This window comes from Mobula hypostoma, chromosome 7, assembly GCF_963921235.1.
Source record: "Mobula hypostoma chromosome 7, sMobHyp1.1, whole genome shotgun sequence".
Classification (NCBI taxonomy): Eukaryota; Metazoa; Chordata; class Chondrichthyes; order Myliobatiformes; family Myliobatidae; genus Mobula; species Mobula hypostoma.
The window spans coordinates 156,408,980-156,435,832 of record NC_086103.1 but is presented as its reverse complement, the minus strand read 5'-3'; the positions used below and the strand labels follow the sequence as shown (position 1 = coordinate 156,435,832).

The 26,853-nt window shown below is 39.6% G+C and overlaps 2 protein-coding genes across 6 annotated transcripts in view; one reads left to right on the top strand and one right to left on the bottom strand.

Moving 5' to 3' along the window:
- proser1 (proline and serine rich 1) overlaps positions 1–16,374 on the top strand; it is a 36,653-nt gene extending 20,279 nt beyond the window's left edge. For all 3 annotated transcript variants that reach the window (XM_063054372.1, XM_063054373.1, XM_063054375.1), the window contains 3 exons: positions 6,690–7,128; positions 8,035–9,241; positions 11,757–16,374. In XM_063054372.1, the coding sequence (XP_062910442.1) occupies positions 6,690–7,128; positions 8,035–9,241; positions 11,757–11,885 (1,775 nt within the window). In that variant the 3' untranslated portion in view covers positions 11,886–16,374. The remainder of the gene's footprint in view (positions 1–6,689; positions 7,129–8,034; positions 9,242–11,756) is intronic.
- Positions 16,375–23,621: 7,247 nt separating this feature from the next.
- LOC134349684 (high-affinity choline transporter 1-like) overlaps positions 23,622–26,853 on the bottom strand; it is a 40,167-nt gene continuing 36,935 nt past the window's right edge. For 2 of the 3 annotated variants that reach the window (XM_063054370.1, XM_063054369.1), the window contains exon 9: positions 23,623–25,016. In XM_063054370.1, the coding sequence (XP_062910440.1) occupies positions 24,549–25,016 (468 nt within the window). In that variant the 3' untranslated portion in view covers positions 23,623–24,548. Of the gene's footprint in view, positions 25,017–26,853 lie in introns of all 3 variants that reach the window. The other variant, XM_063054371.1, reaches the window with a different exon arrangement.

The following is a 26,853-nucleotide window of genomic DNA, read 5'->3' as shown; positions in this document are numbered from 1 at the left end:
TTGATGATGGTGAGGACAATATGAGTGAGGTTGATGTTCTGGAGCATGTTGATATTAAGGGAGAGGAGGTGTTGGAGTTGTTAAAACACATTAGGACGGATAAGTCCTTGGGGCCTGATGGAATATTCCCCAGGCTGCTCCACGAGGCGAGGGAAGAGATTGCTGAGCCTCTGGCTAGGATCTTTATGTCCTTGTTGTCCACGGGAATGGTACTGGAGGATTGGAGGGAGGTGAATGTTGTCCTCTTGTTCAAAAAAGGTAGTAGGGATAGTCCGGGTAATTATAGACCAGTGAGGCTTGCGTCTGTGGTGGGAAAGCTGTTGGAAAAGATTCTTAGAGATAGGATCTATAGGCATTTAGAAAATCATGGTCTGATCAGGGACAGTCAGCATGGCTTTGCGAAGGGCGGATTGTGTCTAACAAGCCTGATAGAGTTCTTTGAGGAGGTGACCAGGCATATAGATGAGGGTAGTGCAGTGGATGTGATCTATATGGATTTTGGTAAGGCATATAACAAGGTTCCACACGGTAGGCTTATTCAGAAAGTCAGAAGGCATGGGATCCAGGGAAGTTTGGCCAGGTGGATTCAGAATTGGCTTGCCTGTAGAAGGCAGAAGGTCGTGGTGGAGGGAGTACATTCAGATTGGAGGATTGTGACTAGTGGTGTCCCACAAGGATCAGTTCTGGGACCTCTATTTTTCGTGATTTTTATTAACGATCTGGATGTTGGGGTAGAAGGGTGGGATGGCAAGTTTGCAGGTGACACAAAGGTTGGTGGTGTTGTAGATAGTGTAGAGGATTGTCAAAGATTGCAGAGAGACATTGATAGGATGCAGAAGTGGGCTGAGAAGTGGCAGATGGAGTTCAACCCAGAGAAGTGTGAGGTGGTACACTTTGGAAGGACAAAGTCCAAGGCAGAGTACAAAGTAAATGGCAGGATACTTGGTAGTGTGGAGGAGCAGAGGGATCTGGGGATACATGTCCACAGATCCCTGAAAGTTGCCTCACAGGTGGATAGGGTAGTTAAGAAAGCTTATGGGGTGTTAGCTTTCATAAGTCGAGGGATAGAGTTTAAGAGTCGCAATGTAATGATGCAGTTCTATAAAACTCTGGTTAGGCCACACTTGGAGTACTGTGTCCAGTTCTGGTCGCCTCACTATAGGAAGGATGTGGAAGCATTGGAAAGGGTACAAAGGAGATTTACCAGGATGCTGCCTGGTTTAGAGAGTGTGCATTATGAACAGAGGTTAAGGGAGCTAGGGCTTTACTCTTTGGAGAGAAGGAGGATGAGAGGAGACATGATAGAGGTGTACAAGATAATAAGAGGAATAAATAGAGTATATAGCCAGCGCCTCTTCCCCAGGGCACCATTGCTCAATACAAGAGGACATGGCTTTAAGGTAAGGGGTGGAAAGTTCAAGGGGGATCTTAGAGGAAGGTTTTTTACTCAGAGAGTGGTTGGTGGGTGGAATGCACTGCCTGAGTCAGTGGTGGAGGCAGATACACTAGTGAAGTTTAAGAGACTACTGGACAGGTATATGGAGGAATTTAAGTTGGGGGCTTATATGGGAGGCAGGGTTTGAGGGTCGGCGCAACATTGTGGGCTGAAGGGCCTGTACTGTGCTGTACTATTCTATGTTCTATGAAGCTTCGGAGGATTTATGTATAGAAGAACTGATGCCCAAGAGTGAGAAACAGACTGGCACTCAATCAAGAGTTTGTGATATTTATATAAAAAATAAAAGGCAAGGCAAGTTTACTTGTGTAGCATTTTTCAAACACAAGGCAGTACAAAGTGCTTCAAATAAAACGATATAAAAATCAAACATCAAATTACAGACTATAAAGAGAATAAAATCACACACAAAAAATAAAGAAATAAAAGTTGCAGTGGAGGAGATTCTAATTAAAAGCTACAGTGAAAAGAAAAGTTTTAAGCCTCGATTTAAAAGAACTTTAAGTTGGGGCAGACTTCAGATCCTCTGGAAGGCAGTTCCAAATATGTGGAGCATAGTAACTTCGCCATGTTTAGTTTTGGGGACGTTAAGCAGACACGCCCCAGGTGACCTAAGAGCTCGGGAAGGTTCATAATGCAGTGAAAGATCGGAGATGTATTTTGACCCTCGACCATTCAGTGGTAAACTAACAGTGATAAACCAGTAGTAATACTTTAAAGTCAATCTTCTGATGGACAGGAAGCCAGGGTAGCGATCTGAGAACTGGAGTCATATGTTCTACTTTCATGGTTTTAGTGAGGACTCTCGCAGCAATGTTCTGAATGAGCTGTAGCTGTCCGAAGGATATTTTACATAAACCTGTAAAAGCGCCATTACAGTAGTCAAGCCTACTGAAAATAAATGCATGGATGAGTTTTTTTAGATCTTGCTGAGACATAAGCCCTTTAACTCCTGCTATATTTTTAAGATGGTAGTAATCTGACAGTAATTAATGGGAGTTATCTACAGGCCCCCAAACAGTAGCCTGGATATAGGGTGCAAGTTGAATCAAGAATTAAAATTGGCATGTTGCAAAAGTAATGCTACGGTTGTTATGGGGAATTTCAACATGCAGGTAGACTGGGAAAATCAGGTTGGTACTGGACCCCAAGAAAGGGAGTTTGTGGAGTGCCTCCGAGATGGATTCTTAGAGCAGCTTGTACTGGAGCCTACCAGGGAGAAGGCATTTCTGGATCTAGTGTCGTGTAATGAACTGGATTTGTTAAGGGAACTTGAGGTAAAGGAACGATTAGGAGGTAGTGACCATAATATGATGTTTTAATCTACAGTTTGAGAGGGAGAAGGGAAAATCAGAAGTGTCAGTATTACAGTTGAACAAAGGGGACTACGGAGCCATGAGGGAGGAGCTGGCCAAAGTTGACTGGAAAGATACCCTAGCAGGGGTGACAGTGGAACAACAATGGCAGGTATTTCTGGGAATAATACAGAAGGTGCAGGATCAGTTCATTACAAAGAGGAAGAAGGATTCTAAAGGGAGTAAGGGGCGACTGTGGTTAGCAAGGGAAGTCAAGGACAGTGTAAAAATAAAAGAGAAGTATAGCAAAGATGAGTGGGAAGCCAGAGCATTGGGAAACTTTTAAAGAGCAACAGAAGATAACTAAAAAGGCAATACGGGGAGAAAAGATGAGGTACGAAGGTAAACTAGCCAAGAATATAAAGGAGGATAGTAAAAGCTGCTTTAGGTATGTGAAGAGGAAAAAATTAGTTAAGACCAAAGTTCGGCCCTTGAAGACAGAAACGGGTGAATTTATTATGGGGAACAAAGAAATGGCGGACGAGTTGAACAGGTACTTTGGATCTGTTTTCACTAGAGAAGACACAAACAATCTCCCAGATTTAATAGTGGCCAGAGGACGTAGGGTAACGGAGGAACTGGAGGAAATTCACATAAGGCAGAAAATGGTGTTGGATAGACTGATGGGACTGAAGGCTGATAAATCCCCAGGGCCGGATGGTCTGCACCGCAGGGTACTTAAGGAGGTGGCTCTAGAAATCGTAGAACGCATTGAAATCATTTTCCAATGTTCTATAGATTCAGGATCAGTTCCTGTGGATTGGAGGGTAGCTAATGTTATCCCACTTTTTAAGAAAGGAGGGAGAGAGAAAACAGGGAATTGTAGACCAGTTAGCCTGACATCAGTGGTAGGGAAGATGCTGGAGTGAATTATAAAAGATGAAATAGCGGCACATTTGGATAGCAGTAACAGGATTGGTCCGAGTCAGCATGAATTTACGAAGGGGAAATCATGCTTGACTAATCTTCTGGAATTTTTTGAGGATGTAACTATGAAAATGGGCAAGGGAGAGCCAGTGGATGTAGTGTACCTGGACTTTCAGTAAGCCTTTGATAAGGTCCCAAATAGGAGATTAGTGGGCAAAATTGGAGCACATGGTATTGGGGGTAGGGTACTGACATGGATAGAAAATTGGTTGGCAGACAGGAAACAAAGTAGGGATTAATGGGTCCCTTTCAGAATGGCAGGCAGTGACTAGTCAGGTACCGCAAGGCTCGGTGCTGGGACTGCACCTATTTACAATATACATTAATGATTTAGATGAAGGAATTAAAAGTAACATTAGCATATTGCAGATGACACAAAGCTGGGTGGTAGTGTGAAATGTGAGGAGGATGTTATGCGAATGCAGGGTGACATGGACAGGTTGGGTGAGTGGGCAGATACAGTTTAATGTGGATAAATGTGAGGTTATCCACTTTGGTGGCAAGAGCAGGAAGGCAGATTACTATTTGAATGGTGTCAAGTTAGGAAAAGGGGAAGTACAATGAGATCTGGGTGTCCTTGTTCATCAGTCACTGAAAGTAAGTATGCAGGTGCAGCAGGCAGTGAAGAAAGCTAATGGCATGTTGGCCTTCATAACAAGGGGAGTTGAGTATAGGAGCAAAGTCGTCCTGCAGTTGTACAGGGCCCTGGTGAGACCACACCTGGAGTATTGTGTGCAGTTTTGGTCTCCAAATTTGAAGAAGGACATTCTTGCTATTGACGGAGTGCAGCGTAGGTTCACGAGGTTAATTCCCGGGATGGTGGGACTGTCATATGTTGAAAGATTGGAGCGACTGGGCTTGTATACACTGGAATTTAGAAGGATGAGAGGGGATCTGATTGAAACATATAAGATTATTAAGGGATTGGACATGCTAGAGGCAGGAAACATGTTCCCGATGTTGGGGGAGTCCAGAACCAGAGGCCACAGTTTAAGAATAAGGGGTAGACCATTTAGAACTGAGTTGAGGAAAAACTTTTTCACCCAGAGAGTTGTAGATCTGTGAAATGCTGTGCCTCAGAAGTCAGTGGAGGCCAATTCTCTGGATACTTTCAAGAAAGAGTTAGATAAAGCTCTTAAAGATAGTGAAGTCAAGGGATATGGGGAGAAGGCAAGAACAGGGTACTGATTGTTGATGATCAGCCATGATCACAGTGAATGGCGGTGCTGGCTCGAAGGGCCGAATGGCCTACTCCTGCACCTATTGTCTATTAACAATTTGAATGAAATGTTGTAAATAGGGTTAGTAAGGTTGCAGATACATATAGGGGTGAATGATGAAGAGGGTTAACTAAGTTTCCAAGGCAATCTAGATTAACTTGGGAAATGGGCCAGTGCATGGCAAATAGAAGTTAACTCTTGTCAAGAACAAAGTTTTGCATTTGGGTACGTAACACCAGGGCCGTACTTGCGCACTAGGATCCTGGAAAATATTGTAGAATGAGAAACTTAGTGGTATAGGTCAATAGTTCACTCAAAATATAGGCACTGGTAGATTGGTGAAGAAATTTTGTCTTCATTGGTCTGGGTTTTGTGTATAAGAATTGGGACATCATGTTACAGCTGTAGAAGATGTTGATGAGACTGCACTAGGAAGACTGTGCATTTGTGGTTAATATAGACAGGGTGCAGACTAGATTCAGAGCATGTTACCGGGACTGGTGAATTGGAGCTGTAAATTGGTTGGACAGGCTGGAGTTTTTACTGAGGTGAGTAGGAGTCAGAGAGATGACCTTGTAGCGGTTTACAAAATCAAGAGAGACACAGATAGGGTGAATGGTCACAGTCATTTTCCAGGGTAAGAGAACCTAAAGCTAAAAGCTGTAGGTTTATGGTGAGAGGGGAAAGATTTAGTAGGGATCTGAAAGGCAAGATTTTCCACACAAAAGTTCCTGAGTACATAAACCAAACTTCCAGAGAAGTGGGTGAAGCAGGTACAATCTTAACATTTAAAAGACATTTAGACAGGTGTATGGATGGGAATGGCTGAGAGATGTGGGCCAAATGTGGGAAAATGGTACAATTAGACAACTTTGCTGGCATAGGCTATTTGGGTGAAAGAGCATATTTTCAAGATGTGTAACTGACTCTTGAACTATCTTATCTATAAATGATCTGCATTTAAAACTGTATATCTCCATCTAAACCAGGGATTCCCAACCGTTTTTATGCCATAGACCCCTGCCATTAATCGAGAGGTCTGTGAACCCCAGGTTGGGAACACCTGATCTAAACAGAAGGCTGGAACGTGATGATCATTTGTGTCACTTAGAGATTATCTTGTCAGTTTCAATGGCAAGTTTCCAATGTGTGAAGAGAATATCTTTGAAGCGATTATTCGTTATTGTAATTTGTTCCGTATTCAAATCATTTTGCAAAAAGGCAGAATAGCATAGCGATTAGCACAGTAGGTTTACGGTACCTGGCTAGTAATCAATGATAGGTTCAATTCCTGATAAGGCATTTGTACATTCTCCCTGTGACCATGTGGGTTTCCTCCGTGTTCTCCAGTTTTCTCCCACGTTTCAAAGGTGTACAGGTTAGGGGTAGTGAGCTGTAGGCATGCTATGTTGGTGCCAGAGACGTGGTGACCCTTTCAGTCTGCCGAAGGGTCTCAGCCCAAAACGTCGACTGTCCTCTTTTTCCATAAACGCTGTCTGGCCTGATGAGTTCCTCCAGCATTTTGTGTGTGTGTTGCTTGGATTTCCAACACCTGCAGATTTTCTCTTGTTCAAGAACAATCATTGCTGATTTGATTTGACACAAACGATGCATTTCACTGTGGCAAATAAAGCTAACATAATCTAATCTAGTCACTTTGAAATTGTGTGATGAGGTTTTAATAGTTTTTAATATATTATGAATTCCATTTTAAAGGGATTTTTTTTTCAGCTTTTTCTAGGTCAGCGGGTCAACTGAGTTACAACTCAACTGCTGCCAACTTGCATACAGCTGCATTTTCCCCACATGGATCTTACCCATCCGCTCCTGCAACACCAATTGCAGCACCAGCACTTGTGCAGTCTCCTGCAAATCAGCTAGGTTTTGCTTCAGCGCCAGGCACACCAGTCTTTTCAAGGCTTGGCACATCTACCCCAGTACCTCCTGTTTTTGCAGCTGCTCCTCCACCAACCAGCACTTCTGTTCCATCTTCTTATCCCGAGTGTCAGAATCCGACAACTGTGATGTCAGCAGTCCCACAGACATCCCAGGCTCTCAATGAAATAACAGCGGCAAATGCAGACACACCCATTCATAGCTCAGCTGCTGCAGGGTTAACGTCAAGTTATAGCAACACAAACTGCAGCTCTGGAATGATGCTACAAACTGGGTGAGTCCCTTGTTGATTTCTCAGTGCAGCTATTACCTCTGTTGAACAAGAAAAATAAAAACAGGTGTGTTTGTTGTTACTAAAACTAGTAAATCTCCTTTGTTAAAATGTGATGTGTACTTTGTGGTCTACTGTAGTATTTGCTATAAGATTTTTTTTAGAAACAATGAATTGTTATTTGGTTCAGAGATGATGAATTTGACTCATGTAAAAATATAACAGCTGAGTCCAATACAGAATGAAGGGAATAACGTTTTAACAGGTTGCTTGCTTGCAGAAGCAATAGTATATAAAAGTTATACCTTGTTGGCTTCACTGGATGTCTTAACAGAAGCACCTAAAGTGACAGCACAGTGTATTTAGTATTCTGAGAGAAGTAGACCGTCCTAAAATTCTCTTTAGGAAGCTTGATCCAAATTTCAAGCAGTGTGTTTTAGAGCATTATCAGATTTATTCCTTAAATCCTCATTTTATAACCAGTTATAAACCTGCATCTCTTGCTACTAAATATGACTTCATTGCACTTTCTCCTAGCAAAACCTCATATTTCTTACATTGAGTGAAGTAAATAAGTCCAATATAATTTACTGTTTTGTAAAATTAATTCTTTTTCTCAAAACTGTCCACACAACCTAACATTTTAAAAGTTAGGGGTTTCATTTTTTCTGGAACAATGTTTTGAAAGTAAGACTATTTTTTCCATCTTGAATGGTTGTTAAATTGTCAAAAATGTACATTCCAATTGCAAATGTGGATGTGTTTCTTTCTAAACATGGAATACACATAGTCTAGTTACATAGAGTTTGTGAATGCTGTTGTAAATGATGGCTACTTTAGGAGTTTTCTAATTGTAATTATCCAAGTTAGTTCAGTAATTGGATTTAACATTGGATTTTCATTTTTCAGTTTATCCTCAGGTTTTCAGGCAAGTGATGGTTCTAGCAGCTCTCCATGCATGAGCAACTCCTTCCCAGGTCTCGTATCCTTCCCAGGAATGTCTGTGTTTTTTCAGAACCAGACTTTATCTGCTGCTACATTGTCTGCCCTCCAAGCTGGAATGAGTGTTGCAAATCTGCCTGGACTTCAGTCTATTGCAGCTGCAGCAACCTTGGCAGGAATGCATTCTTCTGGGACGGGTACATCTCTCTCTGCACTCCAAAATAATATGATGGCAGCAACAGTGCCTGGCCACCAGTCTGTTACTCCGGTTGCTGGACTCCAGTCAATTGCTGATGTTGCCTCTCCTCGTGGACTCCAAACAACAGCATCTCTAGGTGGACTACAGCCGAATGGAAGTTCAGCATCTCTTCCTGGATTACAGCCTACAGTATCTCTGGCTGGACTGAGATCTGCTGCAGCCTCTCCAATTGGATTGCAATCTAGTTCTGGGTCTCCAGCTGGACTACGATCTACTGCAGCTTCTCCGGCTGCACTGCAAGCCGCTGCCTCTCTTGCTGGACTGCATGCTGTTGCTGCTTCTCTAGCTGAATTGCAGTCACCTGCTGTCTCCCAGTCTCTCCCTGCATCCATTTCAGAATTCCAGACCATTGCTGGTTCACCCTCTGGCCTCCAACCTCCGATTTCTTCTCTCCCAGGGCTGCATCCTGCCAGTTTTCCTAGATTGCAGTCCTCTACATCTTTCTCTGGACTTGAGTCTATTGTTGCAGCTGCCTCTTTGGCTGGGTTGCAAACTACAACCAGTACTGTATCTCTTCCCAGCCTTCAGACAGCTGTACCAGTCTCATCTCTACCTGGGCTTGAGTCTGCCATGGCTGCTGCTTCTTCCCTGCCTGTTCTTCAGTCTGCTTTGGGTGCTGCTACGTTACCTGGACTTCAGTCTTTGGGTGCTGGGTCCCTACCAGGAATACAGTCTGTGGTGGGTAATCCCGCACGTTCTGCTATCCAAACATCTATAAGCGCTACCTCATTTTCTGATCTTCAATCTACTGTGAGCACCACTTCTCTGCCTAGTGTACAGTCTGGAGCAAATACCGTGTCAACAATGGATCTGCAGTCTACTGTAGATACTACAGCCTTACCAGGATTTCAGACTACCATGGGTACCGCATCTCTCCCTGGATTGCAATCTGCTGCACAGTCAGGTTTACTTCAGGTAATTTGTCTCTGCCCACGTATATCTCACACAAGGATTCTTTTTTTTAAGCTTTTATATGTCTGAATTGAGACAAAATGTCATAAATACAAGGCTTAGGGAAATGAGTTCGACAATAGAGGATACAAAGTAAATTTTGGTTTATGCTGGCCAAACTGTAACTTGAATGCTTTCTGTCTTTCATATTCCTTAGCTGTTTTCCCAATAAAAGTATGGTGGACAGTGAAGGAGGATGTCTAAGGTTATAACAGGGTCTAGATCAGCAGAGAATGGCAGATGAAATTTAATTCAGACAAGTGCAAAATGATATACTTTAGGAAACTAAACCAGGTCACAATTTACACAGGCCCTGGGGAATGTTGTAGAATAGATAGATCTCAGGGTATACATCGTACCCTGAAAGTCACGACAGTGGTAGATAAAGTGATGGAAAATGGTGTACGGTCTGGTAACCTTCATCAGGTAGGTATTGGGTATAAAGTTGGGTCATGGTGTTTAGAATATTGGGGAGAACCCACCAAGAATATTGTGTGCATTTCTGGTTCTCATACTCTAAGAAGGATGTTATTAATCCAAAGTGCATATAGAAAAGATTCATGAGGATGTTGCAGGGATTGGAGGATTTGAATTACAAGGAGACGCTGGATGGGCTGGGAGAGTCTGAGGGGGTGACCATATGAGAGGCATAGATATGGTGGATGGTTGCATTATTTTCCCCCTAGATATTGGAGTCTAAAGCTAGAAGGCACTGCTTTAATGTGAGAAGGAATATATTTAAAAGTGACAGGAGGGGTAAGTTAATTAGGAGATTTGAAAATGGGGTTTGGTTAGTACATTTTTTTGAGGTTTTGAATGTGAAAAGACTATTATAATTGCTCATTCCAGTCAAATAATTGAATGAAGCAAAGGAGTATTAAAATATTTTAAAGATCTGTAAGAAGGTGAGTTAGTAAGGAGGAGAGACGTCTAATTACAATAATAGGAAACACAAATATGGAAATCAGTGGAAAAATTTTGGCAATTTGAAAGAAATGGGTGTGATATTTAAATGAAGTCACTGGAAAAATATATTGGATCATAGTCATGGTTCAGAAGGAGAATAAAAACAGCTTCAGAGAGATGCTGTTCCCAGATGTTCTCCCAGGCCAAAATAGTACTACACTCAGTGGCTACTTTATTCTACCGGTGTAGCCCATCTACTTCAAGGTTTGACATGTTGTGCGTTCAGAGATACTCTCCTGCACACCACTGTTGTAACATGTTTTTATTTGAGTTACTGTTGCCTTCCTGTCAGCTTGAAGCAGTCTGGCCGTTTTCTCAGACCTCTCACATTAACAAGGTGTTTTCACCCACCAAACTACCTCTCACTGGGTGTTCAGTCTTTGTACCAGTCTGGAGACTGTTGTGTGTGAACATCCCTGGAGATCAGTTTCTGAGATACTCAAACCACTTCATGTGGCACCAACAATCATTTCTTGGTCAAAGGCACTTAGATCACAATTCTTCCCCATTTTAATATTTGGGCTGAGCAACAACTGAGCCTCGTGTCCTTTCATGCTTTTATGCATTGACTTGTGGCCACATGATTGGCTGATTAAATATTTGCATTAATGAGTAGGTGTACCTAATAAAGTGCCCACTGAGTGTATTGTAAAGGATTAGTTTCCTCTTCCCCAGAAATGAATCCTGTATTATCCTTTGCCCTGAAGACTCCGAGACCAACATAAGTTCAGTGTGCAAAAAAAGTATAGAATGTCAAAGGAAAATTGCTATTTTATTGTTACACGTAATGAAGTTAATCTGTTTACATATGCCTGAAACAAAGGGTTAAAGATCATCTAAGTAAAAGACGAAAGTCTGCTTTTAAAAGTCATGTTTGATTTGTTAGAAAAGTTTGACAGCCAAGGATAGAATGAGTAAACTAACAACTGTTTGAACATGGAGCTTGGTGCTGTGTTTATGGGTAGAATGGGGATGTTAGCCAAAGTGGTGCCCTAATCTTTGTGTGGCTTTTCTAAAGTAGGGGAGGGAGTACTTAGTAGTGAGAGCAGTTTATCCATTCTCCACATCCAAATTATTGTTCACTGCTCTAAAAGCACCTGAATTACAATTTTACATGTTCTTCTGATTCTTTCTTCATGCTGAGGATTCAAGCAGGTGAATATCTTGTTCTTTCCAGGCTTGCTGTCCTAAATCTCTCTTTTCCTTGGGTACTCGAACTTCCTGTTTCTTCAAAGTATTTTTATTAAGAGTGATCAATTAAACAGATATAAAATGAGAGCTTTATATGGATCGTTCAAGGTAGAAGTGGAAGAGCAATTAAAATCAGAGGAACACTCAATTCTGAGATACCTTCTAATTAATTGTCATTCATATGAGGAGCAGTGATTGGATCGATGTAGCAGTGTGTAGTTAATTAAATTTATGAGTAGCTTATTAGCTTAATTGTACAAAATGAATCAATCTGTTTAGTTTCTGGCATAAATAATTAAAATGTGATGTGCTCTCTTTTCAGGCACATTCAACTGGATCTGTGGAGAACTTCCCAAATCAGGGCAGTAATGGTTTTACATGTTATCCTTCCACACCTACAACTCCATATTCCCTGCAACCTGGTCTACCTTCTCAACTAGGGTGGCAGTAAATAGTGGACTTGTTTTGAGCATCCTCTTGGCTTGAGATTCGAAACTTTTGAACTTATCCAGCTTTTTTAACTAGGCATGCAGTAAATTTAGCAGTGCATGCAGCTGAAACTTGCTTTTTTTAAAAAGAAAAAATCTGAAGGGTAAAAGAAAAAAGTAGGGGATAAAGATACACAAGAGTTCTACATATGCTGGAAATTTTACAAATGTGTGCAGGAGAGTTTCCACACTTCCCTTGTGGAGGAACTAATTTAATTCTGAAACTATAAGCCCAATGTAACTTTATTTTAAACCAAATATCATGGAAATGGATCAGATCATGTTTAACTTACTGTGTTTCGAGTAAATCAATCAAGTGTCCAGATATCATTCTGGTAAATTGAGGTTATAGTATCAGCAAGGCCATTATGTCCCTTCAGAAGTGTGATGCTCTTGTGTGAGAATAATCGGAGTCTAATATAATTCTATTGTATAATTTTAACTCCACTGTATTTTAATCATCTGAATATTTGTTGTTGAGGTACAGCTCAATATAGCGGTGTCTCATTTACATATATCCAGAGGATTCGAGTACAAGATCTCATTTTAAAAGTCAATTGTATGAAAAGTAGAAAATGCATTGTACTATAGTAGCTTCTTAAAGATTATAGATTAGCTTTATTTGTCATATGTACATCAAAACAACAATAACACGCAGGGAAATGTGTGGTTTGCATCAATGATCAAAACAGTCCGAGGATGTGCTGGGGACAGGCCACGAGTGTCATCGTACCTCCTGCACCAATGTTGCGTACCCACAACTTACTAACCATAACCCATACACCTTTGGAAAGTGGGGGAAAACTATAGCATCTAGAAGGAAACCCCCATGAACGTGGGAAGAAGGGCGTGAATTGATCCTGGGTTGCTGATGCTGTAAAGCATTAAGTTAACTGCTATGCTACTTTGCTGCCGTTATTTCCAAAATCCAAGATGCATTTGTAAGCAAGACTTAAGATAAACTATTTGACATGTTTTGTCTGCAAACATATCTCTGGAGCAAGTGCTACCTTTCACCAAGATATAGTCTCTGATGTTCTATTCATATGATTGCCTAGTTCCACATTCAGCTTGCAAGTATGATTTTAATAACTTTTGCTTTCACCAATATAAAGACATAATTTGAAACCATTGTAGAAATTTATATAAGATGGTAGTTAGTCTGTCCAAAACAAGATTTTGACAAGTTTAATTGATGGGCAGTATTGGCAGAATTGTCACTTGGTCCTAATATCTGCAGCATTTTTTATTTTCATACTAGATAGGTTACTGGACCGGTAGCTAGAATTTTGGAGCCACCATGGCTGTGTGGGAATTTTAAATTGAATAACTAAATATTGAATTTAATATATATATTAAATATATAATCTCAATAATGAAAGTGCAGGACTTTAAATGGTCCTTAAAATTCCACACAATTCATTGTCCTTGTCTGGTATATTCTATATGTGACTCCAGGCATATCAATGTGCTCAACTCTTAACCACCTTCTCAGTTCAGGAGCAGTTAAGGATTTGCAGTAAATGCAAAGAACAAATGAATAAAAGCAAAAAAATCAGAGCGATAATGTATTCTGATGTGTGGACCGTTACACCAGGATCAAAATTGCTACGAATAGAATGATGTTCCCCTTTAAATCCCACATACAGAATGAGAGGAAAATCATAATGGGAAAAAATCAAAATCAAATTAATGATTAATAGATTTTATTGTTTCATGTACGTTGAAACATACAGTGGAATGTGTCATTTGCGACAAATCAAATCAGCAACAATTGTGCTGAATTGCCAAACTTCAAGCATCAACATAGTAAGCCCTAACTTAAACACCTTTGAAATGTGGGGGAAAACCGGAGTGCCTGGAGGAAACCCACTCTGTTTACAGTGAGGACGTACAAACTCCTTACACACAGCGGCAGGATTTGAATCCAGATCTTTCAGCTGATGCTGTAATAGCGTTATGCTGACCACTGCGCTACCGAGCTGCTGCTGTAAGTTTGCTAAAGTCTCTCATCAATCTCATGATCTTTTTAAGCAAAAGCGTTGCCGTAATCAGTACAACCTTAAAGCCATGAATGTTTTAGATCGAAGAGATGAGCTTAATTTTTTCTTTGAATACTGTGGAGACACTGTTCTCACCACCTGGTTTCAGGGACCACTGAGTGCTTGTTGATTTGGAATTGTGATTGTTGAAAGTGATGTCATGCTGCTGTGTGAAATCAACTCTAATTAATTGTGGTAGTCCACAAAAAAGGTTCCTAAGTGTAGACACAGTATTTGATTTGGTAAGGAACCAGGAGTTTTTGTTTATCCTAGTAAGTGGTTAGACTCTGGATCTTGCTACCAATTAAGATGTTGTGGCAGAAACCATACATTTAAGCAGAGCTAGATATAAATTAGTAGATGAAATATAAGCAATAATGTTAGATTTTGTAAGGAAATAGTAAACCAGAATTACTACTAGAAATTGGATTAATATTGATTCATTTTAATATTTTTTGAATGACTATAAATATACTGTATATGCTAATGAATACCTACTGTGACTTCTTTGTATAGTCTATAAAAAAAAACACTTTTTAGGTGCTACTAATAATTCTACGGTGAGTGTTGATTGCTATGATATTTTGAGGCAGTTCTATTAAGAAAATAATAAACTGCTGGCGTATTAATCAAAGAGTTCATACACCTCATCATGTTTTTTCTGAAGGTTCATGTTGAGATGAACCTTGGTTCAGCTACTGATTCTACATTCCCTGTGTGTATTTGTTTTATAGAAACTATTGTACAAATTGAACATTTTTAATATTTGTGTGCTCCAATTAAGAGTATTCAACTGCAATACATTTGATATTTTAGATGCTATATAGTGGTGATGTAGTATTCTGTGTAAGCAGTTAAAATGTATTCTCAGAACCAGGTTATATTTAATTTAACAATCATGGATTTTGACAATTGTTGGTATAATGGGGTATCAACTTTAAAAAGATTTTAAACCTAAAGCTGTAAAGCTTTTAAAAAGTTGCACCCTTAATATAGTTTTTAAATTGGTGCAGTGGGTGCTCATGCATGAGAATGCTAAAACAGGCACTTTCAGAAAGTTACTCTTTTATACATGTATGATTGTGTGTATCAAGGTAAACATAATTGATTTGGGTATATTTTACATACTTGAAGGATAAAATGGACTTTACCATGAATATATTGCCTGTATGTTACTTCTGTTTTTTTGAGTTTTTAATGTCTTGATAAAGTGCAAACGTTTATCAAAACATGATTTTTTAAAAATTGTACACTTACCTGCCTCAGAGTATTCATTTGAATTTGTGAAGATATTTACACATTATTCTTTGGTGCATGAATTATTGTCCAGTTACCTTAGCCAGATGTGTCTCTTGCCATTTTATACCAATACAAGTAGGCACTTTTGGTCTTTGAATATTCAGGGTAATGGAGGGGAGTGTCTCAGTTGATAATGCAAAAATATAAATAATGCACTTCACATTAATATGCATCAGATGTGTTTTATTTCTTAAAATATTCATATTTCATTAATTGGCTTGTAGCAGTTGTAGGATTGAAGGATCATTGAAGGATGTAACATCCTACTGCTCTATGAATTGAGCGATGTGATTTCCTCCCACCGTATTAGGGTCTCTAGAGGACATGCGTTTTAAGGTGAGTGGGGGAAGGTTTACAGAGCTATGTGGAACAGAAAGTGGTTGATGTCTGGACTGGGCTGCCAAGCGAGGGTTAGTGGTAGAAGGAAATACAATAGTGGTATTCTTTGTGGACACATGAATATGCAGAAATGTGAGGCTGTGGAATCAGATCTTCCTCCAATTCCATTCAATGTGAGATATAAGTATTTTTAATTATGATATTTTCACCTCCACCTGTTTACTGCTCAGCCTATGGTTGAAGTTTCTTCTGCAGCTGAGCTCTTATTATTGCTTATGTCTGATAGTTTTTCTTCATGAGTGACTCGTGTGATTGCAGTCCTTATTTTGGCCATTTCATAAACTGCATTCAGAACTGTCAGCTTCTAAATAAATTTTAATTACTTTCCCTCACTAACATGCTTTTCTTCGAGAATCCATAATTAGCAGTAATGAGGATGAGGAGGGGCAGTGTTCAATTAGAGAACCATTTCTAGGAAGTCCTTATTGCAAAATGACAAACATCTTGACCAGCAACGGTTTGAGAATGAAATGGCCCACCCACACTGTTTTCTGGCATATTAAAAATTTTCTCAAATGAAGGTCTTTCCTTGCTGCTTTGTTGAATCTCACAAAATTTGAGCTTGTAAGTTGATTCTGTTTGTCTTTAACATTTTGAGGCCTAAAACTTGTTCAGTCCTGATTCCCTAGATCTTAATCCTTCACCCCTTCCTTGAATCATTCCAGTGTTGCTGTGTCAAAATCCTCATGTCATCGCCTTTGTAGATATTTTTTAGACACACCACTCGAAGTCAAGCGAATCAAGTAAGATCAGTGTCTAAAATTCTGAGCCATCTATTCATTCATACCATATCTTCACCAAGAATTGTTTTATAGTCATGCCTTTCTTCCAGATTCTGAAAGCATTCAAAATTCTTTTTGAAGCTTAACCCCACTCGTCCCAGTTTTATGGATATTTACAAATGTATGTGGGTTCAGTATGACAGGGATGCAGTACTCTACCAACTGTCCAGATTATTTATAAATGACAAAACACAGTTTTAACTGTTTGATCAAATTCTTGCTGTTGTCTAATGCATTCTCCAGAGGCAGAATCATACCCAGAGCAGGATAAATATGAGTCAACTGTTTGAAAAGTCAAGAATAAAAAAGGTCAACCAAAGCTCCACCGATCAGTCATGCTTCCATTAGTACATCCAGCTAAATTTTGAATATGCCTCGAATGCCTTAGCACTCTGCTGTCTGAGGGAATGTTTTAGATATTTATCATAAATTTATTAGTAATTAAACTTCTAGCTAATAAAATTTTAAATCAATTAACTATTTTGTATGAATGAAACTGAATATAAAATGTGCTGTTCATTTTATTTACACTGGGTTCCGTTTATACAGAAGCAGTGATAAGAATGCCTTAGTGAAGCAACAAATAATTGGATGTTATATTGTCATATCTGGTCAATATTTCTAAATAGTTAGATTTTCAGTCTTACAGATTTTTGTGTTGTAAACAGAGACCATTTACAGCCTGTCTCATACAATCAATAAAGCTTGGTTTGGCATGTAAGCTAAAAGAAAGAAAATTAAAATGAGAATTTGAAAAATTTTGTAACTTTTAAAAATAGACAACCACTGTACTACAAATTCAATTTTTTAAATTGCATGAATATTCTTTCCAATGAATAGCGGGTGTGAATTTGACACTTCTGTGGTATTCTAAGACAGGAAGTAATCAGTTCACTCACAAATGAATTGTTGCTAGAAGGAACACTTTAGCATAATACTTTATCGCTGCCAAGGGTTTTCCAATACGGCAGTAATCATAACATCGATTTGTAACATTGGCAAAATAAATTACAAAACCTGTGGAATTTCTACAATCTTTCAGAAATGGAAAGATCTTGCAGCTTTGTTTTTTGTCATCTATTTTGATTTCTTTACTGTATATTTCTGACTGCTTATTGTATTTCTTTGGTACATAAGAAAATTGTATTCAATTTAATAATCTACTAAAGTTATTGCATGTAATTAGGCTTGTGAAAGATTGCCTTTGTAGTGATATAATCAACTGAATAACAGTTAAGCTTTGCAATAAAGCATTTTTACTATACAGTGTATCAGTGACTTCTGTATTGTAAAATTTACTTTCATATAATTATATTTGAATAATTAGTATGTGCTAATATTACCTTTTCCATATCTCCAACCCCCATCACCCTATGGTGTTTGACTCTGTTGTTGGGTCATTGAATTTGGACTTTTTTATTACTCAGTGAGGCTCTGAAACTCTGCAAGTTTTCCTCACTGTTACAGATCTAATCAAATTATTAGTGATGTTTCATGTGATTATCCCCAAACTATTTATCACCATTTTCTCCTAGAGCAGGGGTTCCTGACATTTATTATGCCATTGATCAATACCATTAAGCACAGAGTGTGTGGAGCCCAGGTTGGGAACCCCTGTCCTTGAGCATCCCTCTATCATTATTTGATCTAATCCTATTCTAACTTCTGGAGTAAAGCTACCTGTAAAGAATTTCCTTCTGGATTCCATGCCATAATCTCTTGTGTCCCTCATCTCACCATCGCCCCCAAAGGATTGAGCTCATCTTTGTGTATTTATAATTGCTTGGCAACATTTTTGATTTTCATATGATATACTGATCTTGACCCCTCATTGTCTGTAAATTGTTAAACTACTTTTCTGAAATTAAGTATAGAAAGCAGGAATTTCCTTCAACTAGGGGATACAAATATTGAAATCCATGTCCCAAAGAATGTCCTTCTACCCAATCACATTTGACTCGAAGATTAGCTGTTTGTTTTCACCTGTAATATGAGGCTCAAAGTCAAATTTTCTTTGATATGCCTTATGGAATGGATTGCTGACTCAGAACACTACATGTTCTCTGTAGTCTTAGGGCAAAACCTATATTTATGCCATATTTAGGATAAAAGACTTGGTTATTTTGATAAGTAAGCAGAAAGAAATTCCAAGTATCTACCAGACTAATGTGAAATTAAAAAAACACAATACTGAAGGATTCAGCATCAGAGAGAGAGAGAGAGACAGACAGACAGACACAGACAGAGAGAGACAGACTGACTGACTTACCACTACTATAAAAGTAAGAAATATATTTTAAATGGAAAGGGAGGAATGTAATAAGTTGGAAACCAATATTGTTTAGGCGCCATGGTGTTCATCTCCACCTGCTATTCCTCTACTTGACCAAGGAGAATCCCAAGCAGGATAATCATTATCAAGTATTTCCTGAAAGTCCTCTTAAGGTTGTATCAGATAACACTCTTATTAAGCATAGTCTTCAGGATTTGAGGGAATTATTTGACAAAATATTCTGGAAAGTCCTCCAATGTATTTCATAGTTCCTTTAAAATTCTGTCAACTTCTGGCTAGAATTGCTCAACCATCGATCTCTTGAACCCGAGTGGATAACTTCATTTGCCCCATCACTGAACTATTTCCAAAACTAATGGACAACTTTCAAGTACTTTTCCTATCATGTTCTTGTTATTTATTGTTTGCTTGCTTATTTATTTATTTATTTTTCTATTTCTTATTTGTGGTTTGTTGTCCTTTGCACATTGGTTGTTGGTCTGTCCTGTTGAGTGCGGTCTTTCATTGATTCTGTTGAGTTTCTTGGATTTACTGTAGGCCCACAAGAAAATGAATCGGGGTTGAGTATGGTGACATATGTACTTTGATAATAAACTTACTTTGAACTTTAAGAAACAACAGTGAAAATTTAGTATTGATTTGACTCTCTGTCTCAGAAACACATTTTATATGCCTGTCAGCTGTTTACTGTAGGGAACATTGCCACTTGAAGCTTCAACTATCAATGTGGTGTGATCTTAGAATCTAAATTGATTTCATTGGCTATTTGAGAAACAGAACTGGAGTTGAAGCAAGTTATCCTTGATTCTGAGGAACTGCCTTTGAAATAGTATTCTGGGTTTGCCCAGTATCTTATATACGGTAAGAGATATTGATGTATATCATGCTGGAGTTAGGCTAATTAATTAATCTATTCCACAACCCTTGTCACATGTTAATTTAATTGACTTTATATTCTCCCACCTATTCTGCAGCAAATTAAAGCTCAAGTGTTCACATTGCCAATGACTATTGGCATTCTGCAGTAACTGGTGTTGGGTCTCCTGCTGTTATAGATATGGCAATTTGAATGAGAATGTAGGTGGTATGTAGTCTGTGAATGACTCCAAAATTGTGACATGATGAACAATGAAGATGGGTTAAGGTCCAATCAGATCTAGTCCAGCTGGAAAAGTGGGCATAGGAATGGCAGCTGGAATTTAACTGGCACGTATGAAGTGATGTATTTTGGGAAGTTAAACCAGGAAAAGTAAATGACAGAGTCCTGTAGAATAGTAAAATAGACATCCAGAAATACAAGTACATAGTTCTCTGCAAGTGACAACACAGGTAGACAAAGTGATGAAAGCATAAGACATTAGTGTATCAAGCACGAGCACTATGCTATCACATTACAGCTCTATAGGAGGTTGGTGAGACTGCGCCTAGAATACTATATGCATTTCTGGGTAACCACGCCAGGAGGGATGTGTTTAAGTTGGCAGAGAAGATTTACAAGGATGATACTATAAGTCAAAGGCTTGAGTTATGTGGGGAGATTGGGTAGACTTTTCCCAGAAGGAGGCAGAGCGATGATGTAGATGTTTATGAAATAACGAAGGTTTAGATAAAGCTGTCACCGTCTTTTTCCCTGGTTAGGGAAGTCTAAAACTTGAGGCCATAGGTTTAGGATGAGAGGGGAAAGTTTGAAGGGACACATTTACCACACAGTGTGAGGTGAGTATATAGAGGACTTGGAAGTCTCAATGGGACTAGCTCAGGAAGGTACTTTGGTTGGCATAGACTTGGCTTTGCCTAGACTTTGGTTGGTTCAAGGACTTGTTTCCAAGTTGTGTGATTGTAAAATTTGTGAATTTAAAACTAACTTCATGAAAACTGGGTTCTTTTTGTTCTTGCATCTTAAACTTATAAAGAATGGTCTTTCCTATTTTGGAAACCATAAAATCAGAAAGGAGTAGAACAGGACAGTTTCAATTTCTGCATCTTGATATAAAACTGCCTTATGGTTATAACAATGTGCAGGCCTGAGATTCCTGAACTCTTCTGCGGATTTGCTGGTCAGGATAGCGCATCCAAAGTATGCTACAGAAATGCAGAATAATCTACATTTCTTCAGGGTTACCAAGGTGTAGAAATTCCCCCGGGCCAGAATTTCCTGCAGTTCTCTTCAACTGATAGGCATCCAGTATCAATCAAACTTTTTGTCCCACCACATTGGAGCGGGAGAAGGAAGCCATAAAAGATCTCTCCATCACTAACATGTTCTACCATTACCTCCATCTTTTCATACTGATCTGATTGGCTTACTACATAACACAGATGCAGATACCTCATGTCCTCTAGACGCAGAAGAATGCCCTTAAGTGTTAAGCTTTACGCCTGGTGTTTATTGAGAGCAAAGATTTGTAAAACTACTCATTATTCAGACAGGTATTTGAACCTTTAGATCTCCACTCCCAAGGTGAATGTGTGGGTATGTGGAATACATCTCAGCTATTGCAGGTATTGTGGTTTGTTCATAGAAGATGTTGACCTCAAAGACCTTGGCAATCTGCTGTGGTTTTCTCCTTTTCAATAAGGGTTCTCATCAGGTGGCAATAATAATGAAATCCTGTGACACCAAAGAAGCCGAACAGCAAATAACATTTTAGAATCTCAAGCCATTGTCAGAAAATAATCTTTAATTTGTGATGTTACAGACTGCAGGAAAAATTGGAACATACAAAAGTTTAAGGTAGAAATTGAAGTACTAAAGCATAATAAATTTCCCAGTTCTGCTGTAGTGCCCTGTTAGTAGCAGAAATAAACATGTATTCCTTATTACGAATAGAAATGCAGCAAAACTTTATAATTAGTAAGCTTAAAAATAAAGAATAAGAATTTATAAAGAAATTAATGGAATTTGGAAATCTTTATAAAGAAATGAAGGTTTTTAGAACTAGAGTAGTTGTTAGGCAGTAACTATGGAGCTCTGTTCTCTGTGCTTGCACAGTTCCTGGGCTTGTCTGGGAAAGATGCCTTGGGAAGGAGAATGGTTGTTGACACATTCAAGAGTGGACTTAGGGTATTGCAGTGAGAAGATTGAGGGTTTTATAATGATAAACTCAATTGCAACTGCTGACAACAACAGGGAGAGAGAGCTTTGAATATTTTCTGTAAATTTTATACATTTTATTTCTGAAGAAACTTGACAGTAGCAGAATATAAAAACACAACTGTAGTGCAGCTTATGTAGGGTTCAATGGTAGCATTCATCCCAACCTCACCTTAATGATGCTGAACTGCACTGCTAGTAACGAGAATGAGCTATAGTATAGAAACATAGAAAATAGGTGCAGGAGTAGGCCATTCGGCCCTTCGAGCCTGCACCGCCATTTATTATGACCATGGCTGATCATCCAACTCAGAACCCCGCCCCAGCCTTCCCTCCATACCCCCTGACCCCCGTAGCCACAAGGGCCATATCTAACTCCCTCTTAAATATAGCCAATGAACTGGCCTCAACTGTTTCCTGTGGCAGAGAATTCCACAGATTCACCACTCTCTGTGTGAAGAAGTTTTTCCTAATCTCGGTCCTAAAAGGCTTCCCCTCTATCCTCAAACTGTGGCCCCTCGTTCTGGACTTCCCCAACATCAGGAACAATCTTCCTGCATCTAGCCTGTCCAATCCCTTTAGGATCTTATACGTTTCAATCAGATCCCCCCTCAATCTTCTAAATTCCAACGAGTACAAGCCCAGTTCATCCAGTCTTTCTTCATATGAAAGTCCTGCCATCCCAGGAATCAATATGGTGAACCTTCTTTGTACTCCCTCTATGGCAAGGATGTCTTTCCTCAGCTTAGGGGACCAAAACTGCACACAATACTCCAGGTGTGGTCTCACCAAGGCCTTGTACAACTGCAGTAGTACGTCCCTGCTCCTGTACTCGAATCCTCTCGCTATAAATGCCAGCATACCATTCGCCTTTTTCACCGCCTGCTGTACCTGCATGCCCACTTTCAATGACTGGTGTATAAGGACATCCAGGTCTCGTTGCACCTCCCCTTTTCCTAATTGGCCACCATTCAGATAATAATCTGTTTTCCTATTTTTGCCACCAAAGTGGATAACTTCACATTTATCCACATTAAATTGCATCTGCCATGAATTTGCCCACTCACCCAACCTATCCAAGTCACCCTGCATCCTCTTAGCATCCTCCTCACAGCTAACACTGCCACCCAGCTTCGTGTCATCCGCAAACTTGGAGATGCTGCATTCAATTCCCTCATCCAAGTCATTAATATATATTGTAAACAACTGGGGTCCCAGCACTGAGCCTTGCGGTACCCCACTAGTCACCGCCTGCCATTCTGAAAAGGTCCCGTTTATTCCCGCTCTTTGTTTCCTGTCTGCTAACCAATTCTCCACCCACACCAATACCTTACCCCCAATACTGTGTGCTTTTAGTTTGCACACTAACCTCCTGTGTGGCACCTTGTCAAAAGCCTTTTGAAAATCCAAATATACCACATTCACTGGTTCTCCCCTATCCACTCTACTAGTTACATCCTCAAAAAATTCTATGAGATTCGTCAGACATGACTTTCCTTTCACAAATCCATGCTGACTTTGTCCGATCATTTCACCACTTTCCAAATGTGCTGTTATCACATCCTTGATAACTGACTCCAGCAGTTTCCCCACCATCGACGTTAGGCTAACCGGTCTATAATTCCCCGGTTTCTCTCTCCCTCCTTTTTTAAAAAGTGGAGTTACATTAGCCACCCTCCAATCCTCAGGAACTAGTCCAGAATCTAACGAGTTTTGAAAAATTATCACTAATGCATCCACTATTTCTTGGGCTACTTCCTTAAGCACTCTGGGATGCAGACCATCTGGCCCTGGGGATTTATCTGCCTTCAATCCCTTCAATTTACCTAACACCACTTCCCTACTAACATGTATTTCACTCAGTTCCTCCATCTCACTGGACCCTCTGTCCCCTACTATTTCTGGAAGATTATTTATGTCCTCCTTAGTGAAGACAGAACCAAAGTAATTATTCAATTGGTCTGCCATGTCCTTGCTCCCCATAATCAATTCACCTGTTTCTGTCTGCAGGGGACCTACATTTGTCTTTACGAGTCTTTTCCTTTTTACATATCTATGAAAGCTTTTACAGTCCGTTTTTATGTTCCCTGCCAGTTTTCTCTCATAATCTTTTTTCCCCTTCCTAATTAAGCCCTTTGTCCTCCTCTGCTGAACTCTGAATTTCTCCCAGTCCTCAGGTGAGCCACTTTCTCTGGCTAATTTGTATGCTTCTTCTTTGGAATTGATACTATCCCTAATTTCTGAGCTTTCAACCTTTATCCAAGGGCAAATCATCTAAAGTCTGTGAATAAAATATATTCGCATAGTTCATTATTTTATACAGATAATCCTCCTCACAAGCAAGATCTCATCTGAGATCACCTCAAGGTCACTTTTTAAAATATTGTGTTAAAAGATGCCAGCCAGTAAAGCAATATGGAAATGTCTAAATTAATTGTGTCAAACAAGAAAGATTTCACAGCACTGTCGTATCTTGACCATCCTAACCATTGAGTCTGAAGTTTGAAGGCATAATTAATAATTTTCCCAGATTTGCTGTAGTGCCCTGTTAGTAGCATAATTAAACATGTATTCCTTATTACAAATGGAAATGCAGCAAAGCTTTATAATTAGTGAGCATTATAGAAGCTCAATGAACTGATTTGAGTAAGAAAATTAGATTCCAAGTTCTTCCTCCACCAGTGTGATTGTACTGTATATTGTATGCCTATTTTCGTTTATTGATGCAATAATTCAGTGTTTCTCATCTCACCTGGTCTTCCTGTCAAGGTAAACACAGTACCAGAACCCTCTGGCCATTTAATTTTGCTTATATGTGACAATACTACAGTTGTAATCAAAGAGGAGAGCATTGCAAATGTTTTATAAGGGAAAGTCTGAACATAATAGTTGTTTTGAAAATAACCTCCAGGATAGTGGATAATAGGCGGCAAATGGAAAAGGGGTTCGCCTCCAGTAATCCTGAGCAATGCCCCTATCAAAACTCCTGTGACAAATCCAAGCCTATTCACGCATGGAACATACAGAGCACAAACGAGCTGTGGAAAAATGACAACATACACTATGTCAGCACTTAATACATAAAGGCCATAAATGGTGTTAGTGAAGAGAGCAAGGACAGTGGCTAGTACTGTCACCAGAAGGACTGAGGTTTTCATCACATACAGGATTTCCTTCTCTGAGGCCTGAAAATAAGAAGAAAATGGGCACTATGAGAAAGCGGTCTCTGTGAAAATATAGGAGAATGTATCAGACATTTGACTTTCAAACACAAGAGAGTCATAATGAAAGGTTTCGGCTCAAAATGTTGACTGTTTATTCCCTTCCAGAGATGCCACCTGACTTACTGAGTACCTCTACTATTTAGTGTGATGCAACTTTCTGAATGTTACCAATGTGACAAGCCCTGCCTATTAAAATAGAGCTTAGCTAAGCAGAGCAGACGCCCGAGCACAATTACTTGGCTACATCCACTTTATAACAAAGGGTTTAATGAAAAATGTCATCCATGCATAACACATTTATGCTTCTTGGAATCATACAGATACAATAGAAAAATGATGATGAGCATGAAACAAAAACAGTGACTGCTGAAAACCCTCAACTGGTTAGGCAGTATTTGAAAAGAGAACCCACTGTTGGGTTTCAACCAAAATGTTCATATCTCTTTCACCTCACAGACTCTGCTCGATCCACTGAGCTCCTCCAGCCGAGTAATGCTCTGGATTCCAGTCTTTGCAGTTTTCTATGTCTATGGAGTTAACGCAATCAGGTTCAACAACTTTCGTCAGAAATCAGTAGGAAGATGAAGAAAATGTCCCATAATTTTAATGTTTTTAAGAGTAATTCAGGCAGTGGAATGCTCCTCCTGTGAGATGTGGGATTTCAGGGTACTTAATGGTCTCCCTGATCAGTTAACCCAACTTCAGGTTTCTGGATCATCGCGATCCCTTCTGGGGAAGATGACCTGCACAAAATGGACACTTACACCTGAACCCGAGAGGGACCAATATCCTTGTAGGCAGGTTTGCTGTGCTGTTGAGAGGGTTTAAACTGAGTTAGCAGGGGGGGTGGGAACTGGAGAGATAGGGCTGAGTCTACAAGTCACTACAGTGTGTAGTGAGACTGAGAAAGTACGGGCAGACGGGGCAAAATTGCAGTCAGTAGGATGCGGGGGCAAAGTCAAAAAGAGTGAATGAAAGACTGAACATGTTATCTTTGAATTCACACAGTATACAGAACAAGGGAGATGATCTTGTAAACACGAGGAATTCTGCAGATGCTGGAAATTCAAGCAAAACACATCAAAGTTGCCGGTGAACGCAGCAGGCCAGGCAACATCCTGGCCTGCTGCATTCACCAGCAACTTTGATATGATCTTGTAGCACAGTTACATAATTGGCAGGTATGATTTGGCCATCACTGAGATGTGGCTGAAAAAAGATCAGTTGGGAGCTTAACATCCAAGGATAACCATGTATTGAAAGGTCAGGCAAATAGGCGGGGGGTTGAGGTAGCATTTGGTTAAAAATGAAATCAAATCCTTACAGAGGTGACATAGGTTAGGAAGGTGTAGAATCATTGTGGGTAGAATTAACAAACGTCAAGGGTAGAAAGACCCTGATGGGAGTTATATACAGGCCCCTGAACAGCAGCTAGGATGTGGGATATAAATTACTACGGGAGACAGAAAAGGTGTTTAATAAGAGGCAATGTTACGATAGACATGGGGGGATTTCAAAATGCAGGTAGACTGGTAAAATCAGGTTGGTGCTGTATTCCAAGAGAGGGAATTTTTGTACAATGCCTATGAGATGTCTTTTTAGAGCAGCTTGTGGTTGAGCCCACTAGGGGAAAGGCAATTCTGGATTGAGTGTTGTATAATGAACCAGATTTGATTAGGAAGATAAAGTTAAAGTAACCCTTGAGAGGCAGTGATCATAATATGATAGAATTCACCCTGCAGTTTGAGAGGGAGAAGATAAAGTCAGATGAGTCAGTATTACAGTGGAGTAAAGGGAA